The 20,273-nt window shown below is 52.0% G+C and overlaps 1 protein-coding gene across 5 annotated transcripts in view; it reads left to right on the forward strand.

Annotated features, from left to right (window-relative positions):
* The first annotated feature begins 4,586 nt into the window (after window positions 1-4,586).
* The window catches only part of RCSD1 (RCSD domain containing 1), a 49,340-nt gene continuing 33,653 nt past the window's right edge, over window positions 4,587-20,273 (forward strand). For 2 of the 5 annotated variants that reach the window (XM_033092766.1, XM_033092769.1), the window contains exon 1: window positions 18,388-18,495. In XM_033092766.1, the coding sequence (XP_032948657.1) occupies window positions 18,403-18,495 (93 nt within the window). In that variant the 5' untranslated portion in view covers window positions 18,388-18,402. Of the gene's footprint in view, window positions 4,900-18,387; window positions 18,496-20,273 lie in introns of those variants that run through there. The other 3 variants (XM_033092765.1, XM_033092764.1, XM_033092767.1) reach the window with 3 other exon arrangements.

A 20,273-nucleotide genomic window follows, 5' to 3' on the forward strand; every position in this document is an offset into this window, starting at 1 on the left:
TGCAGTGACGGAAACAGAACGAGAAAATACAAACCAGAAGCCAGTCTGCTCAAGTTCAATAATCTTCAAAATACAAATATCATCTATTTTTACGGAGACAAATACCAAGCATGAAACATCCCCAGAACAACACTGCAAGAAGGAGGAGGCCGGGATGGGTTCCAAACACGTGCCCCTCCAACGGCTGATGAGTATCCTGCTAGAGCAGCCACTGCAGACCTGACAAGGACGGTCAAAGCTGGCCTCTGGCAAACCCTCACGTCCCTCTCCACCCCCTGCTCAGGCTCCCGGGGCCCCTTGCTCACTCTGTTCTTCCACCCAGAGCCCGACCTGTCCCATCCCAGCAAGCATCCCAGGGCAGCTCCGTCCCCCTCTGTCCCCAGGCCTTCCTTGAACCCTCCCTCTGGCCTTCCTCAGGACCCTGCAGCACCCAGTCTTATACTACACAGGACATTTAGCATTTAGTTCGCACTATGAGTCAAACATTCAAGGGTCTGTAATTGATTGCTGTCTCAGGTAAACAGCACCCTTATAAGACAGAGACCCTGTGCTGTGTATTGGACACACCAAGGAATGGTATCGGGTACACCAAGAAGAGAAAGATCTGAAAACGTCTCACATACTATCACAGATCAGGAAACAGAAAAGGTGAATGAAGACCTACGAGTGTGGCGGTGGAACTAAGGACACGTTCCAAATCCGTGAAACCACGGAACAGATTTCAGCGCCAGTTGTGAGTTTCTACAGTGGGATGAGGGCAAGTAAACTGCTGCAAAGTGGTAACATTTAGGAAAGAAAGTCAAATCCTTGACAATGCCCGGAAAAAGCATAGTTTCCATGCAACAAATGAATACATTATTTAAATCAGAGCAGCTTAAAACTGGTTTCTAAGATTTAAAAAAAAATAAAACACTGTTCAAGAGTGTAAAACTTATTCAGAATGGAGATATGAAAAGCCCGCCCCCTCTCCCCCCTGCCTTTTCTTGGCATGTGCAAGCAAAAAAAATGCACAACTGCTGGATGAAGTACGGATGAGAAAAAATAAGACAAAGATGAGTGTTTCCTCCAAGGTGAGGCTACGGCTAAGCAGAGACATGCATAAAAAGCAGGTGGAAATCATAAGCGGATGGCTGGGGATTGAGAGATGACCGCGGAACCGTGCTGTGCAGCGCTGCAGGGGTTGCCTAGATGGGCCCCTGCTTCTAACCGTTTCTTCATGACAAAGTGAGCTGCTGTTCCCATTACTACTGCGGCAATAATGACCCAGGATTTATCACACTTACTAGTCAGTAGCACTTCACATGTATTATTAACTCATTTTAATCCTTACAACGCTATGCGGTAAATTCTACTGTTATCCCCATTTTACAGATTGAGGAGCAAAATGGTTTTGTGACGTGACCAAGCTTTATTGAGGTATAGCTGACAAATAAATTTGTAAGATACAGTGTACATCGTGATGATTTGTATGTGTGTGTATACAGTTCCTTTCATATAATTTATAGTCGAAGAAGCCACAGGACCCAGAGCCACATGCTGAACCCGTCATCACGCATCGCGCTAGCGTCTAACCTCTGACCCTTCCGGAACCTGATGTAGACCTTCCTGCCACTGATGCTTTGGGAGCCGACAGAGCAGTCACTTTGAGGGGTGCCTTCTTATTTGGTTTGCCCAATGTTTTCCCATGGTTAGGTTCCGGTTGTGCACTTTGGGCCAGGATATCACCGAAGAACTCTCTATCGCCGTGCCTTCAACACAGAAAACCGAAGCCTTAGTGCTTCCATTTCAGTGTATGTGACTGACATTTCCTCCATGTATGTGACGTCAGCCTCTTGTAGCAGAAGGAGTTGTTTTGTTTTTGCCACATTCCCAGGATTTGGGGCTGACGGGCTATAGATAAAGTTAATGTTTGTCGTCGTGAAAAACATATTTGCCTCTTGCTCTTCGTTGTACAAATGGACAAGGAGCAGCACAGGGTGGCCACTTACTAAGAGCTGATTGGAGCTCATGGCAATTCTGGCTGCAAACTAATGAAGTGACTACTGAACGAACCCGGGCTTTCCTCCCGGGGTGGGGGGTCTTTTTTCCCATCAGAGATCCATCGATTTAATTCAAGGAGTTTGCCTTGAATTTTGATTTAAAGGCAAAGATCCTACTCATTCGCTTCATTCATTCATTCATCCATTCATTCATTCAGCAGATATTTACAGAAGGCCCACTCTGTGCCTGGAGCTATCGGCTGTGGTCATATCTCTCCTGCCAGAGGTGTGTTTCCTGCCTCATGTTCTGTACTGGCCTTTGCTTTACTGTTGGGCTTCTCCAGACTCCCAGGGGAGTGAAGGAAGCAGGTCCTCCTGAGCCAACCAGCCCAGCAGGGAGAGAGGGGAACTTCCCTACAGGCACTTTCCCTTCCCCTCGGGTTGTCACCTCCCAGCCCACAGAGCAGTGCGTCACAAACCCAGGTGACCCGGCAAAACAGGGTGTTTACTAGCTGTGTTATCTCCATTCTGGCTTCTGGGAATCTTCTGGAAGGCCAGGAGGCAAAAATAAGGGGATCCTAGCTCCCACACTTACTCGTGGCTGCTGAAACTGAGCTCTGGGCCTCAGGCCCTTCTCCCTATTTTCCTCTCCTTCCTCCAAGGAAGGTCTCCATGTAGGGCCCATGGAGCTCCAGAGCAGTGTTCCACCCATTCTGTGTGGCCTGAGCCCTGAGAGCATGGCCCCGGCAGAACGTCTGCACTGTGGGTCGTGGGTTCTGGCCACAGAGGGAGGGCCTGAGCAGGGCGTGGGGTACAAGTCACCTTGGGTGACTGCTATCTGGGCCTAGTGACTTCCTTTGGGTAGCACTTCCGCCCTCCTGTTTGTGAGACCAGAAACCTGTGCTGGGGCAACCCTGTTCTGAGCAGAAAGGAGGACTCAGGAAGGAAGAAAAGGACCCTGTGAGTCAGGGTTAGATGACACGGCCAGAGACGACACATGCTCCTGTCACCAACTTAGTCCCACACCTTTAAAAAGAAGAAAGGGAAAAACAAAAAATCACAAACACAAGCATGCATTGCAAAATTCCAAGAAAGTTTCTTTCTTGCTGCCAATTCTGCCCTAGTGTGGCTGGAGTGGGAGGGGAGTCGCCATTAACTCCTGGGGGTGGCGGCTCCTTCCACTAAGCCCCAGAATGCCTGCCTCTAAGTAAAAGGAATATTGGGTTCCTATCCATTTTGGCTTGTACATGAGGCTAAGCATTATAATAAGCATGGTGACTCTTTTCAGAGTGCCTACTAAACTGTACAGGTGAGGAAAATGAGGATCAGAGAGGTTAAGTGACTTGTCTAAGGAAACACAGCTAGAGGGTAGCAGGTAGAGCTGGAATTCAACTTCTCACTCTGTTTCTGAAATCAAGGGTCTCACCCCTATGCTCAGCTGAGTTATAAAAACTTAGGAAACATTTTGGCATTCGGGCTGTTGGTGTTTTAGGAAGTCAGGCCTTAGAAGTTTCAATGACAGGCAAGAGATCATGTTTCTAAGACTGGCACCCATAGCAGCAATCTCAGTGCCAGAAAGTTTCTCCCTGCACAGCGCTCACCATCTTCAGCTCTCTGTCCACCTCCTAGAGCCTCTCCCTTTCCTGGGGAGCAGGGGAGTAGGTCAGGGCTTGGGGTGGGGGTTGGGTGCAAGAATGCTGCAGGACCCCAGAGAGGCACCCAGCTAGCCAAACCCCCTCCACACATAATCTCTGAAGGTACTTCCCCTTCTCTTCTCTGCACCCCCGGGGCTGGTGGTCACAATATGAACTGGTAGCAGAGAAAGAAGCTGCTTGAGATTCCAGCCCCCAATCCCTCCCTGGCAGGCAGCCTGTTCTCTGAGGGGCGGGGGGGGGGGGGGGGGGGGGGGGGGGGGGGGGGGGGGGGCTGGGTCCACCCTGGGGGAGGCGGGGTGGCTGTGCTGGGCCGTAGGGAATCGGAGGACAGTTGGGATCCATGTTGTAATAGGAATGGAGACATCCTGAGGAGCAAGCAGCTTACGGGAGCTGAAATCCCCTCAAACCCCAAGGCACGGATCAAGTCCCGGGGAGAGGAGACGTAGCCCTGCAGGGGACTTGGGTGCCTTTGCCTCCTCCTCCTCCTCAGGACAAGCCCAGGAGGGATGGAGAGCTTGAGAGTGGAAATGTGAGACTGGGAGGTGCCGAGGAAAAGAGATGACAGGGAAAGGTGGTCCTGTCCCTTCCACTGGGAGCAGGGCCGGCTCTGTCAGCACTGATTCTCTTTCAGGAGTTGACACACGTGTCAGCCAGGCAGGGTCCTCGCTCTCCAGCCAGGACCGCCCAGGAAAACCAGGTATGAGGTGAAGGAAAGGAAGCAGTAAGGATGTACGCAAAAGAAGGAAATAGAAAAGAGGGGAGACAACAAGAATGAAAGAATAACTCTAACTTTTAGGGCAAGAACAGGAGAGAAGGCGTGTGAAAGGAGGAGGGGGCAGTGAGAACTGAAACCCTGGAAAGACCCGGGTTCTGGAGAAACCTCTGCAGGAAGAGGGGCCCGGGCTGTCCCATCCCATGTTTGGGCACATTAATGGAGTCGTGGCTCCCTCACTCCAGTCCTGCCCTGGGAAGGGACAGTATCTGTTTAGATTTGTGTCTAAATTTAAACCCTGATGGCCGGCCTCCCTCCCCGCTCCCCACCCTCCCCCTCCTCCCCCATCCTCCTCCTCCCTCCTCCCCCCTCCTCCCTGGCTCCCTCCCCCTCCCCCTCCCTCACCGTCCCCGGGGCAGTCCCCGCAGCAGCGAGCCGGGCCGCCCACTTGCCCTGCGCCGGCTGCAGCCGGGGCCAGCGGGGCGGGAGGAACGAGGACTGCAGGACCGCGAGCTGGGGCGGAGGAGCCCAGTGGCACCTGGAGGACATGGAGGTAACGCCTGGCGGGCGTGGTGGGCAGGGAGCGGGCCCTCCCAGGGCAGCTGCGGGCTCGGAGCTGGGCGCGCAGGGCTGGCCCCGCTGCCCAGGAGAAGGGCTGCAGGCTGCCCCCGCTGCAGGCTGCTTCTGCCAACCCCAGAGCTCGCCTGGGTGGCACCTGGGAGACCCCTGGGGGCAGGTGGGGGCGGTGAGAGGACCGCAGAGGGAGAGAGGGGTCCTTTCTAGGATCTAGGTACTTTGGAGAGGGACTTAAATACTCAGGACGAGCCAGTGGGGTGCAGCCGACTTTGTAAATGGGGGAATGTGTGAGACAAACTCTCAAGAAGGCGGAAGCCCTTGAATCTGGAGATGGGTATTGAAAGAGAAACAGAGCTGGCATCCAGGCACTTCTTTCTACCCCGCCGGCTTCCCTTTCCGATTGGATTGGCCTGGTAGAGAGTTGGGTTTTTTTCCCTTGCTTCTCAAGCCCCCCTCTGTCTGCCACATCTTTCAGAGCTTCCTGAAACGTTCCCCCTGTGGGCAAATGGCACGATTTCTGATAAACCGTGGGAGTCCCCTGTATGTCCCTGGGTGTGTGTGTGGGGTGTGTGTGGGGGGGTGGCAGTGCTGGCTATTTCTGTGGGGTTGGAGCCTCTTGTTGCAACCTCAGGGGGTCTGGGAACCACCCTCCAGTGGAGGACTGGCTGAGTGTACCCCCCCGCACACACACGTCTTGAGGCTACCATACGAGATTTCCCCTTGAAATGGAGACTTGACACTTAGCCCTAAGTTCGTCTTAGTGGGACCTGGGGCTTTTGAACAGAAGAAAGGAGAAGGTGCAAATATCATGTAGCATCTTAGGTGATTCCCGCATTTTTCAAAAGGAAAACAGCTCCCGAGGCTGTGGTCAGCACAGGCAAGATTCCGCCACTCCTGCCGCCTCCTCCCCGTCCAGGCTCTCCCAGGCTAGCTTCACAGCTTGGCCTGTGGCTCTGTAGCTTCTTTGCAGGGGCAGCAGGTTTGTCCTGAGAAGGCATCCTGCACTCAGGCATCCAGCCCAACCAGTTGTCTTCAAGGGGCAGGGATCACCTTCCAGGAGGTTTTATAAAGTGCGGGGGGACCATGGGAGTCTCAGGGAAACTCAGGAAGATTGGGGCTTGGGGAGGGCAAGGAAGCCCAACCAAGCTCAGCTGTTCACCAGTCTACTCAGAGGTCTAAAGCACAGGGCACGGGACAGAGATGGCCCGGGGACAGCCGGCTTGTCGGGCTGGGTGAAGGTGCTGCAGAAGTTGCTCTAGAAGTGGGTCCCCTCATTTGGGAGAGTACAGCATACCCCAGACTCTAGCCTAGAGGTTCAGTCTGATTTGGGGCCTGTCTAATCTCTTGCAGAAATGGACTAGAGGTCTTAGGCTTAAAAGCAGGTTGCTGCTTGAGGGCCCAGGGCACGTTTGAACTCTGTTCTAGGAGGACACACAGGGACTCCTTCCACTGAGGCACTTTCTTCTTCCTCGCTTGAGGAAGGAACAGTGTGTGGCACAGGCCCTGAAACTTACCCAAGCTACTTCCTGTGTGGTTTAGGGGGGCCACGGAAAGAGAAGGCCCTCCAGTCTACAAAGCAAGATGCGATGGGTAGTAACTGATGGGGGTTTCTACCAGGATGGGGCTGGGAGGGAACCCCTCAGCCATCCAGGAAGCCAGTCAGTGCCCCCTGAGTCTGCCGCAGGGCACAGATTTGCTGGTCAGCAGGGACCGCTTTGGAAGTTTCTTTGTCAAGATGTCTGAATAAAGAATGACCACTGCTTGCACTGGTAAAGAAAGTAAAGAGGAAACCAAGAGGCCCGGGAAGTGACGATTCTCAGCCAGGAAGGAAACTTTTGATGGCGGAACATGATATGTAGCAGTGGTATTTAGGAATTCCTGAAAAATCTCAGAGTAAAACCTTCTTTTGAGCAATGAAATCTACTTTTGAGACATGAAGGGACCATGATATTTGGGGAGACACTGAATTATATTATTTGCCAGGATTAGGAATCCAGAGCAGACCAACAAGACCTGCTCAACACTCCTCCTATAGGACCCACTTACCCACTGCAAGTCTTTGGGAAGTCTCTTCTTTTTTTAAGTCACTTTTACCATTATCAACAAGATCCATCATTGCTTCAGCCCCCGTTAAGCCCTCTGGAATAAACAAGATAAAGATGACTTTTAAAAGCTCATAATCCGGTAGGGAAATGAGACTTAGTATTTCCTGTCTTGTATATAATTTACAAATGCAGAAGTGTCAGATGGAGGCCTGCTGCAGACTGTAAGTCCTACAGTATTTCAGAATTACGAGGTGAGACTCCAAGGAAGCCTTGAAAGAAAGGTGGGTGGTGAGGAGCAGAAGGCATAGGGTAGGTGCGGGGAGAACGTGCCAGCTTCGTTCAGGAGAGTAGGCCAGTGGACTGGAGAGGAAGGTAAGAAGCAGCAAGAGAAAAGCAATGAAAGTAGTAAGATAGATACCACAGGGCCTCTGAGTGCAGTGGATGCTGGCCAGTTGGGTGAGGTGGGAGCTAGGATCCAGGCCATCCAGAGAAAGGCTTACTTTTTCTTCACGCTTGTCTGTACCCCAAAGGGGTGTCTTTTTCTAATGCAGGCAGAAGCCAGCGGTAGCCTTCCAAGGCCAGATAGTGGATGACCCTGAGTTCTGCTCCTTGGACAGTAGGAAACACTGAAAGCTAGTGGGTAAGACGGTGACTAAGATGTAGCAAAAATGACAGGACAGGAATACCAGTTTGTGAGAAGAGAACAGGGCTAAAGAGCTTCTCTGAGAGTCCAGGCTTTGAGAGTAAGAATGGAAAGGGTGGGACAGGAAAGACCACGCATCGCAGGACAGGCTAGAAATGACTTCTGTGTTTGAGGCCCCCGGAGAGTTGTCCAGGATGCCGAGGAGAATGGCGGTGCCCCTTTCATGGCTCTGGAAGCCTCTTGTAGGCAGGGGCCACTTTACTGGTCTTTAGGTCTCCAGAGATTAGTATAGTGCCTAGAATATAACCATATCATTTCTCAAGACAAGTTGGCTTGGTAAATGAATGAGCAGAAACAGGGAACACCTCGCCGTCTGCAGCTCGAATGTCTCCACCTCGGGAAGCCTTCCCAGATGCCCTCAGAGCACTTTGTTCAAACCGAATTAGAGTGCCAGCATTGCAACGAGAGGCTGCCTCCCTGGCCTCTCCCTGGAAGTCTCCTTGAGGACAGGGCCATGTCTTAGATACCTAGGGGCCTGATGGGCTCTCAATAAACGCTCGTTGAATGGGTAAATAAAACATTGAAGATGGGAGAAAGATCCGATTTTCTTTTTAAAGGAAGGTTTCGATACGCGGCTGTGATGGTTCTAAGCAGAAATGTCCAGGAGCCCATGAGAAATACAGACCTCTTGTGATGCAAATCTGATTTTTGTCTAGAAGAGATAATAGGGGAAGTTATAGTAGATAGGAGCCCAGAAGAGAGAAGTCTATAGTAAAGAAAAAGCTGGAGACTCGGCACATCGAAATTCAATTCATAATCTTAGCTGCTTAAGTGAAAATCGCAGGCACTACCAGAGAGCCTAGGAGTGCTCGCAAAAAGTTTAATTTTTGTTCAACTAAACAGCAGACACATAAAAATTAAACATATCTCCCACAACCTACTGTTCGTCTACTGTTTAGATGAACAAATGAAGGATTTAGTTGGTGAAAATCAAACTTGATCGCCACTGAGTAAATAACAAATTTCTAATTTAGATGGAGACAATTAGTGAGCCCTTTTCTCTGAAGCAACGCCAAGTCCTTCACAGATATTATTTGTCATTCACCCACGTATTCAGTGTTTCTTGAGCATCGATGACATACTCGCTCTTGTGTTTTATATGTCACTCAAAAATTATTGGGCTATCATATCATCCTCCCAGACTATCTGTACTACTGACAAAGTGAGAGTGTGGGAAAGAGGGAGAGAAAAGGGAAGAGGGAGAGAGGGAAAGAGAGAGAGAGAATACCTCTCTTATAATGTGTTCATTTTGTAACCTACTTTTTCACTCATGTCTTTTCACTCCACTAAATATTTTCTACCCCAATCTCACCAACAGCCTTTGCCGTTTTGGGACCCACCCTCTTGCAGAGCCCTGTGTTGGCTGCTGGCTGGAGCTCACGGGTCATTATCAGGGATGGCACGGCCTCTGGGAGCTGGAGTCTGTAGGCACCCCCAAGTCCCCCACATTCCTGTCTGGCTCCCAGGCACTCTGTGGGACCCCTCGGGTAACACTGGCTTGCACTTAGCAGACACCTTCTATTGGCTGGATTGCAATGACAGGGGGAAGGTAGGGTAGGGGTAGTCAGGGGTAGTGGGCCGGAAGGGCCGGCCCTATCGCAGGAGGGGCGGGTGTGCATTCCTGGAAGGGAGTCAGGTTTCACAGCCTGATGCACGGAGGCTCCTCACAGCGAGGCGGCTGGAGCCTGGTGCACACGGTTGGTTCCGTGGGAAATCTGAACGCTGGCGGTTCAGCAGCCCCGTAATCTTATCAGGGCGGCAAGAGAAAGCATTTGGGTTCCAGAGAACTATGAAGGCAGCTCTGCCTTCCTCCAGGAATAGCTTTAGGTTTGCAGGGCCAGCCTGACCACCCCTCGTCGGCTCGCTAGAATCCAGACAGCTCAAGGCTCTGGGTGGGAAGAAACCATCTACGTGCCCCCTGCCACATCGCAAGGAATGACACCAAGCCCCCGAGAAAGACGCTGAGACTGCCTCGGGATGTAGGCAGCATTGGGCCTTTGGAAAGCTCACAGCGTGCAACTTTCCTCTCCTCTGCGGCGTAGCTGAGCCTAAGCCCTAAGAAGTCAGATATCAGTTCCATCACAAAAGCAATATCCACCTCCTGTCCGGCCTTCAGGGACCTGTGTAGACATTTTTATCTCCCTGTGCAGAAGAGGATACAATGCTATGGCTGCAGACAGAAACTTCGTCACCACATGAAGATTATTGCCCTGGGGCCCTCCGGGAGCTTTGCTCCTGCAGGGACCTCCCCGAACCAGACCTGAGAGGACCCCACTCTGGTACCCTGGTCTTTTCAGTAGTGAGTGCGCCCACCGTTTTCCTTTTGGGCTTCCTGAATCCCTGTCTCCTGGGAATTGTGGGAAATGACTGCTGAGCCCACGCGGCTTACCTGTGAAGTCACACGTGGATGGGTCAAATCCTGTTCTGGGGGAACAGCTGCGAGCCCCAGGGGCTCCCTGGCAGAGCAGAGGTGGACGTGCAGACCCTCACCTCTGTGAGACATCCTCCTAAGATGCCATCAGAGCCCATCCTTAACGGGCAGTGTGGGGCCTCCAGCTGGAAGCACCGAGAAGGTCCAGACATTGGAGCTGGACATTCTCTCCAGCCAAGAATCTAAGTGTCTGCATTGTCAGATGTCCCCAGCCTTTGGTTCCGAACCTCCTGGCACCGTATCACAGCCAGGCTTCTGGGCTCGGCATAAAAATCACAAGTCTTTCCCAGGCGGGCTCTCCCACAATGAATCAGGAACAATTCACAGGATGCCACACACTAGCATCTCGGTCCTACAGACATGCATTGAGGGCCTACTGCCTGCCAGGCATGGGGGACACAAACATGAGTGTGTCAACCTGCCAGTTCTCAAATCTCGGAGGGGGGCAAGCTCCTAACAGGCAGGAGCAGAGCAGGGGTTTGAGCTCAGGCGGATAGAGAAGAGGTGTCGTATCCAGCTCGGGGCTCAGGCAGGCAGAGATGATTTCTAAGCTGAGTTCTGATGGGTTACTAGGAATTGACCAAAGTTGGGGAGAGACTGCCAGTCCGAGGGAGTGACAAGTGACAAGAGCAGAGCCACTGGTGCCAGAAACAACATGGTGTGTGGGGGGAACGACGCACAGTTCAGTCCTGGAGGACAGAGCGAGATAAAGGTGTTTGAAGTGGGGGGATTGGATGGCAGTACAGAGAAATATAAGTTACACTCGGTGCCATAAAAGGAGCTCTCTTCTATTTGGGGAAACAAGACACACACACACGCGGCCTGACATGAAAAACACGAGTACCTCGATAAGTTCTCAGGTATGTGGGAGTTCAAAGCCAGCTTCTGTAAGCGGAGAAAACTTGCTTTCTCTGCTGGGGACTCCCCCATGTGGTGCCTGTTCAGGGCCACCGGGCGGCCCTGGGGACGCACAGCCAACTTCAGCCCAATTCCAGCCCAATGACAGGCGCACTCTGCCTAAAGCCTGCACATGAACCCTCCTTCCGAGGGAGGGAACCCGTTTGAAACGCCCCAGGCGCCAGGCGAATGCCGTGGTCAACACACCAAAGGCCGTCGTCCCACCTTCTCTGAGGGAAAGCAGCCCCTGGGAAAAAGCCACACACACAGAACTTCCCACTCACACCTCCACCTGCAGCCCCACGCGTTCTCATGCACTGACCGCATGGCGATCGAGTGAGAATTAACACGGCACAGTACCTCCTCCCAAGATCCGTGCGGTCTGGGGATGGAGAGGGGGGCCGAAACGGATGGCATGGCTGCAGAACAACACGATTGGCTCCTTTGAGGCTTTGAGTCATCAGTCTAATTGCTCAAACCAGGACAGGTGACTGTGATCGGACAGGCTAACGTGTCGCTTATATATAACACGCAATTCCACAGTCTTAGTGGCGGAAACAGCAAAGGTTTATTCCTCACTCCTCCTACATTGCCATCAAGGCTTGGCTGGAGGCTCCGCTCCACGTCATCGTCGCCTGCCTCTGGGACCCGGGTGATGGAGCAACTACATAGGGAGCATTGTCAGTTGTCAAGAGGGAAGGAAAGTTCTGGAGGACTTGCCCCAGCCATGGCTCTGGCCCGGAAGGGTCAGAACTAGCCACACGCTCCACTCAACCACAGTCCTGCCCTGTGTCCCAAGTGACGAGAGCTAGACAGGCTTCACAAGCACCACTGTGGCCCTGGCGGGGGTGGGGGGGGTCTCAGGGGTCTTCGCTGAGCAGATGCTCATGGAGCTGGGTCTGGAGGTAAGACTGTTTTTCAGGCTGACGAAGGTGTGGAGGCTGAGGAAGGAAGCGTGTGTCTGTGCCACTCAGAGCTCGTTCTCTTGAGCCTTGCACAACCCTCGTGGTTGAGCAAGTTCTTCCTGATTGAAACAAAAACTGCCATGCAAGCCCAAAGAACGTTTTCAGTGATTGCAATTCTTTTTCGAGCTCTGGGGCATCACTAGGAGGGGCAGGTAGGCTTGTGCGGGAAGTCACGGGGTGGAGACACACCCTATTTCTGTAGGAAGAGGAGTCAGTGGAATAGAAACGGAAGCCATTAGGTGCAGCTGTTGAAAATGTCTCTCACACATCTGAGCCCTGGTACAGCCAATTCTGTGCATTGTGCCATCCAGAGAGACAGCTTGTAACCAGCCTTTTATGATGTGGAAGTGCTCTCCATGGTGACTAGGGAATCTGTGCCTTTTTCTACATGTATGTACAAAACACTTAGGATTGCCATTTGTTCCCCATAAGCCTTGTGTATAAGCGCTGCCCTTGGTGCCTAAGGAAGGGTTAATGAAAGTCGGCCGGCAAGGAACTTTGGAATTAGGCGGTGGGATTGGAAGAAAATGGTAACAACGGACTGCTCTCTCCCCTCTGTTCCCTTTAAGTTTCCCTTGTCTGGTTACTGCTTTTGGGACAGACCAAGGGGGCTGCTGAGACCGGAGTTTCAGGTCCAGGGTCAGAAACTAGCCTCAGGCTGCTGCGTGGTCCCTCCATCTGTAAAACTGGTACCTGCTTTAACCTACCTTATAAGGCTGTATTTGAAGTGAGATCGTGCATGATACATTAGATCAGGGGTGTCAAAACTGCAGCCCGTGGGCCAACTGTGGTCTGCAATCTATTGTTAATTGGCCCGCAGCAAATTCCAAAAATATACTTCGTTTACTTAAATAAACCAGGTGAGGCAATACGTACTTCACCTCGAGTGAGTGGCCCGGCTGTTTGTGTATTTTACCGCATATGGTCCTTGGTGAAAAACGTTGAAAAAAATTTGGACACCCCTGCATTAGATGATTTGCGAACGTACCTTGGAAAGTTAAAATATCCCATAAAAGCATGGGGATATGCTTATTAATATTTCTATGGATATTGTGAAAAAATTGTAACAACCTGAGTGTGTCTTCTGTAAGAAAGTTCTGGTGTTCTCTTTGCCTAATGGAAGGTGACAGAGGTTGTACAAAGAAGGTGACATTGGTGCATAGGAGCAAAGCTGAGGCTTCCCTGACAGGCTAACCCATATACCTCGAAGGCTCTGATCTGTGCAATGGTGGTAAGGAAAACACTTTACGGTTCTACCACACTTGCTTTTCAAAGCACTTTCCCTTATCTCTTAAACTGAGCAGTAACCTCTGAAAACCCCTGTTGTTGGCCCTCATCACCTACAGTGAGCATAATATATTTTTAATGCACCCTTTTGAACAAAGATGTGAATGCAGGCTCCGTATTGCTTCATGGAGAACAGCAGGATGCAGGGGTGAAGAGCACAGACCCGGGAGCCAGACAGCTGGGTTTGAATCCTGACTTTGCCGATTCCTTTCCTGTGACCTCTCTGAGAGTTGGTTTTCCCATCTGTCAAATGGAAACAATCACAGTACCTACACAACTGGGTTGTTACAAGGATTAAATGAGTTCATACTGGTGTAAAGTGCTTGGGACAATGCCTAACACATACCAGGTGTGATATGATTGAATCAGTAAGTAGAATTTTCTAGTCACTTAGAAGAGAAGGACCTCCCTTGCTTTTGGTGCCACTTTGAGACCCAGGGTGAACCAGAGGCCCTCTGAAGTTCTCCAGCCGGAGAGTGTGTGGGGACAGGGTCGGTGCATGCAGCATACAGACCTCAGCTGCTAAAGCTCCCGCTTCTCTAGAAGGCTGGTCCTTGGGGGCAGTGCTGGGACAGAACCCACATAAGTCCAGACTAGAACCTGAGAAATGGGGGCGCCTTGGGCATGGACTAGCAGATCGGAGCTACAGGCTCACAGGGCAGCCACACCTGCAAGACGGGTGTCTCATTGGTCCAATCAGTGCATTTCAAAGGGAGGGACGGAAGGCGAGTGTGCTGCGTGTGTTCTCCCTGGTGCAACGCTGAAATGGCGAGGTGGGGTGGGAAGGAGAGTGGTCTGACTGACCTGACGTGGTGCTTCCTTCCTCTTCCTCTTCCTCTTCCTCTTCCTCTCTCTCCCGACCTGGATTACCTCTTCCTTGACCTGTCTTCACCTTTCACACCTGCATGGGAGGCCCCTGCTGGGGAGCCCAACAGGTGGGACCCTGCGACTGCTGAGACAGCTGCAGGATTGGAAAGGGGGAAGCTAACCATCCAAAGCAGTGCCCTTCTCAGCTGACACCCATTCTGAGCTTCTGGCTAGGCCTCCTGGCAGCATGTTCTCCTATGCCAACAGGCATGGTCTGATTTCTGAGGCAGCCACATTACTTGCATTTCAAAAGCCATTTTGGAGACATGAACTCGGAGCAGGTTATCCTAACTCGTCCACGGTGGAGCTCTCTACACTTTGGATCCAGGTCTTTCCTGAGCGGAGTCTCCAGGGGCAGGCCACAGGGCTCTGTCCTTCGCGCTGGCTGGTTAAACGTTTCTGTTAATGACTTGGATGAAAAATAGAAAGAATCCAGATGACCCACAGCTGGGATAGTTAAAATGATACATGACATATTCAAGTTCAAATGATTTATATAGGAAGGCCTGCTGGGCCAAAACCAACATCATGAAATTAAACAGGGATGAATGTCAAATCCTCTATTTAGCTTTCGGAAAATGTCATACACCAGTGTAGGACAGACCGGGCTTGGAAATACACATGCATTTGTTTAGTCATCCCACAAATATTTATTGGGCCTACTGGATGGATTTTCGGAGGAAGTCAAATAGAAAAATGGTATCTCCATAAGCTGAAAGTTTAGTAGTGGTGATGGGAAGTGATGTGATGGGTTTCCAAACAGGTGCAGGGCACAGGGCATCCTGACGGGGTATGTAAGTGACGGGAGAGAGGCTAAGGTGCCAAGAGAGCCGGCCTTGAGATCCAAGAGGCAAAGACACTGCGGAGTAAACTGAGGGAAGAGTTCTCAGCATTAGGCCACGTGGGCAGAGGTGGGAGGGAAAGAGATCAGAGTGGCTGCATTTTCGGGGAGAAGAATTTTGCGGTTTGGGATGGGGACAGGCTGAGTTTCGGTCCATGCATTGGCGGGACACAACTGGAGCTTGGAGGGAAGGAGGGACGCCTGAGGCACAGTTCCGTGGTCAGCGGCACAGAAACGGTCTCTGAGGCAGGAGTGGTGAGAGGCGACTATAGAGAGAGGAGGTGGCAGAGGACAGGGCTTTGGACATGTTTGAGCAGGGGGACGAATGGCAGTGAAGGAGCACTTCAAAGCATATGCAAAGGGTTAGGTGCGTTAGCTGACCGCACACTTCACATAAACTAACACTTTTCTTAACAAAAAAAACAAAAGCCCTCAATCTCAGGCTCTCTCTCTATATCCCGCGAATGTAGGACTTAGAATTTTTCTTCCGGCCCACACGCCCTCCCCAGGACTCTCATCTTCCTTTTCCTGAACTCTCTCTCGAGCTCCAGGAAAGGAGGCCTCTGGGGAAATGGGCCTCAACCCCTAGGCTGTGACCCGGAAGCTGGGAATTTGGTAGCCGAGATGGAGAGAATGAAAGGAGAGGGGACAGAATTGTTTATCCGATAGGCAGAGGTCTTGTGAGTACTTTTAGTGGCAATCAGGTCCCGCATCTGACAATTTATAGACCCATGGAGAAGGTCTGAATGAGGCATATTCTTGTTATTATTTTTAAAACAACGATAAAACCACAACCAACAGAAAATCCTTTTAGAAAACCCTAGGACTTTGCGTTCAGGGTATCCTCTATAGTTTTAAAATATTAATTTATTATTAAGCTAATATTAAACATTTTAAGGTAAAACTGTAAAAATTTATCATCCTGTTTTCTTTTTTGCTCCCTTCTGAGCCTCAATTTTATCCCCTTCATCATTTAAAAAAAAAAAAAAAAAAAAAAAAAACCTGGGCGAAAAAGACAATTTCACTTAATAGAACTACTTCCAATTTTGTGTGTCGTTATTTGTGGCTCCATGCATAATTCTTACAAAATTGTGACCACCGTGTACATGCAACTCTGTACTCTATCTTTTCACTTCATGTTATTTCCAAGACAATCTCCTTGCTCACAATCCGATTGTCACTTTAAATGTCTGCATGGTGTTCTGCTAGACAAATATACTCCAATTTATTTAATCATTTTTCTATTTTGGGACATGGCATTTGCTTCCACTTTCTCCTTAGTATAAATAACAGAGCTATAAACAGTACATGTATCTTTTCTTCTTTTGAATTGGAAGCAATTCCCAGGAGTGGAATTATTAGGTCAAAGGATCTAAATGTTTTGATGGTTCTCAGTGAAGGTTGCCAAATTGGCTATGACCTTCCTTCCTTCCACAAAGGCTCACTGTACCTGGTGTGCCCAAACTACGGGCTCAGTGATGTGTTCCAGGAAGGGACCATGAGTCGACAGCAACCTCCTGTGGGTCCCCTTCCACCAGCAAGGACAGGACCGGAGGGCAGGAAAGGGGTGTGGACACCCTGGGAAATGAAGCAATCATCTGGTACTTCCTGCTGAAGCAGCTGCAGATAGGAGGAAATTACATGCCAGCGCCAGGGGGGCAGGGCAGAGTGAGCCTGAGGATACCACGAACCTCCCCCACCAGTCACAGATGGAAGCACAGCACCCAGTGTTTGCACTGGCCTCTAGGAAGCGATGGACTGGCTCCTCAGAAATCCTTCGGGGTCATTGGGGGAGAGGCCTGGGTCAGAGAGGAGACGCCATCACTCACTCACTCGTTCGCTTAATAAATATTTGATGAGTGCCCACTGTGTCCAGATCTGTGCTCAGAATTCTGGACACACCAGGGAATAAAACCTGGATCCTGCCCTCAGGAGCTTGCAGTCTAGCAAGGGAGTCCATAACCGGTGACGACAGCAGTTTAAGCAAGTATTGGAACAGATCTCTGCTCGGAAGACAGATCTGAGTATGACCTGGGGGGAGGAAAGGCTTCCCAAAGGAGGTGATGCCTGAGCTCCATTAGGAAGGAGGAGGAGGAGATGGAGAGTTGGAGATTGAAGAGGGTGTTCCAGCTGGGGGAGCGGCAGGAGGAAGGAAGGAGAGTGTGAAGAAGAACTGGATTTGGTTGGCAGACCGGGAGAGCCTCCTTAGGACTTGATCTGGGAGGTGCCAGGGCTTCTGCACAGAGGCGCTGGGGGGGCGCAGTCTTATTGTGGGGCGAGGGGCGGGGCGCCAAGGGGCGGGCCTTGCAGCTGTGCCCGTAGAGTGAGCGCAGGGTTCCGCTGAAATCGGATATGTATTTGACATGGCTGATGAGATTATGGGAACAACGGTAAAGCTTTCCAAAGCCACCCCTTTGTGCCACCACTCATTTTATTCTCGGAGCAGGCAATGGGGGGCAGGGAGGTACATGATCAGATTTCCATTTTAGAAAGTTCCTTCTGGCTATGGTTCAGGGAATGGGTTGGAGAGGCATGGAGATATCGGGGGGCTGTTCGGTCCTCTGGGCCACGGAGGGGACTGGGGAGGCAGAGGCGGGGAGAGGAGTTAGAGAGGGGGACCCCTCCTCAGAGGGCCGAGAACTTTCTACCGGAGGCCTAGGGGAAGGGGCAGTGTCGTTCCAAGGGCCGTGTGCTCAGGAAGATGGCCAGGTGTGACCATGGCATCGAAAGGGCAGGCGGACCTGGGACTGGGTTTCTCGTGTCCATAGTGAAAAGCAGATCACCTGTGGCTCCTGGCACCTGTGCAGGTACATTGTGTGTGTAGGTATGTGTGTGCTGGAGAGGAACCGAGGGAGCGTGCCGATCAAGCTGGAAGACGCCAGGCCCATGGTGCAGGGGTTCGGGGCCTGGACCACCTCCCTTCGCTCTGTTGCTGTGGGATCTGGAGTCCACGGCCCAGGATTTGGGGCCTCGCCAGGATTATTCCATCCCTGCCTGGTTTATTGGGAGGATTAAATGAGATGTGTTCATAGTCCAGGGCTTGGAAAAGGAATAAAGGGCTCCACAGATGCGAGGTGTTGTCACCTCTGTGTTTTGGAAAACATAGGGAAGTATCTGGAAATAACTTGGTCTTGCGAAGAGAAGCAGGCGCTGTGGAGCCTGGGTGAGTGGGGGTGGGGGTGGGGGGTGGAGGGGAGGGCCATGCACCTCCACTTGGGCCTCTGCTTCCTGCTTTTCGTGTGGCTTCCCTTTGAAGCTCGGAGCAGCTGTTACAGAACAGAGGCCAGGTTGGGCCTGCCCGACCACTCTGCTCAGAGGCAGAGGCCCTGTTTGAAGCCACACAGAGGAAACGGGTGGGGGGGCGGGCAGGACTTCCTGACTCTCTAGTGTTTGGGCCCGACTCTGGTCTGATCCCCCAGGGGCTCCCCAGGAGGCCCTGGGGTCATGAGGAGAGACCTGCCATCCACACTGGGGCACCCTGCTCCCTTGTGCCTCATGCCAGGAGCCTGCACTGTTCAGCCACAGTCAAGGGCAAAGGTAGGAGCTACAGGGACGCCCCATCTGTCCGGTGATGCGTTTGGAGGTTTAGGAATAAAAGCGCCGCTTAAGAACGGACCAGGGAGGGAAGAGAGTACATCACAGCCCAGGCAATGGCTCTGGCTGTGAACTTGGGCCGTGTGGACAGAGTCGGGCAGAGGGATGCAAGGCGCTTTTGCCCGTCACCATGCCGTGAGCAAGAATGCACGGGGTGTGGTGGGTGCGGGGACGTGGGGGCACAGCCCCAGAGGCAGCTTCCATAGGCCAGGTCAACGCCTGTGTTCGTTTCCTAGGGCTGCCATGCTGCTATGCAGAGCTCCCAGACTCGTGGCTTAGACCCCAGACACCTAGTTCCTCACAGTCCTGGAGGCTGGAAGGCCAAGGTCAAGGTGCTGCTGGGGCCGGTTTCTCCTCTTGGCTTTACGAAGGGCGTCTCTGCAGGGTCTTTCCTCCATAGACGTCTGTGTCCTAATCTCCTCCTATAAGGTCTCCATCACATCAGCTCGGGCCCACTCTAGGGCCTCATTTTAACTTAATCACCTCTTTAAAGACCTTCTATCCAAATAGTCTCATTCAGAGGCACTGGGTTAAGGCTACGACATATGAGTTCGGGGGACACCGGTCAGCATATAACAACCCCCAGCCTCCCTTCCAGCTCTGGGTGAGAACAGGGTGTCTGCTGTGGGGTCACCACTCCCACCATGGGGACCGGGACAGAAATGCAGCTCCCAGGGCTCGGAACACCCGATGTGTGACCCAGGGGACACCTTTCAGTCTGTGCCTGGCTACTTCTGTCAGGTCTGTCCCCGGGCCACACCCTAGAAAGGGCACCAGGGCAGGAGCTCTCTTGACAGGCAGAGGTGCTGCAGGGCTCTCCTTCCTGTCCCCACACCCCGACCCCAGGCGCAGCTTCCATCTCCGCGCTCTGGGTAGAGAAGCTCTCGTCGGCTCCCCTGCCCACACAGAGGGCAGCGCTATGGACTAACCACCGCGTTTCCCGGCCACTCTGGGCGACTCTAGCCCCTCCTGTCTGTAGGTTTTCTCTCCTGCTGTTCCCTATGCCAGGAACTTCCCTCTTTTCCCCATTGTCCTGCAGGTAGTTTTGTTGCTATGGGGGTCTTCTTACTCCACAGTCACTATTCTATTTGGGTGACTGTGTCTACCCAGCCAAGACGACGGCGTAAGGCCCGGCAGGGACCCTGGTTGGCATGAACTCCCCACGTGCCCTGTCATGGGGGCACTGTGGGCCAGCAGGAAGAGGCTGAGCTGAGCTGGTGACAGGCTTTCCCCCAGTTGTTCCTGAGAGGGGCTGCACTCCTCCCCAGCTCACCCCTCATCTGGTGGCCCCCAGGTGTTTCCTGTCACCCAGACAGTCACCTTCTCCCCCGGGAGGGCGGTGCCCTGCTGCCAGGCCCTGGGTGGAGATTTCCCACCCCAGCTCCTATCTCCTCTTGCTCTCCCTTCCTCGTGGAGCCTGGGATTCCCGTCTTATCATCTGGACTGGACAGCCTCTGAGTTTAAAAGGAAGGGGGCCCCTTTAAAGTTGAAACCTCACCGTGGCCAGATACTGTGGTGTATTTTCAGCCAAGAGGCCTAGGTAAAAATACAAGCAGTTGTCAGACTGGAGCCAGGCCTGGCCCTCGTAGACCGGGCCCGACCAGTTGCTGCCTAGCTGGGGACACACATTCTAATTATGAAAACTGTGAACAACTTCAAAGCTGACGAAGCTTGCATAGTTCTGCCCATCCTTCCAAATTCACCTCCATGTGTGTTTTTAT

This window comes from Rhinolophus ferrumequinum, chromosome 22 (genome assembly GCF_004115265.2).
Source record: "Rhinolophus ferrumequinum isolate MPI-CBG mRhiFer1 chromosome 22, mRhiFer1_v1.p, whole genome shotgun sequence".
NCBI lineage: Eukaryota > Metazoa > Chordata > Mammalia > Chiroptera > Rhinolophidae > Rhinolophus > Rhinolophus ferrumequinum.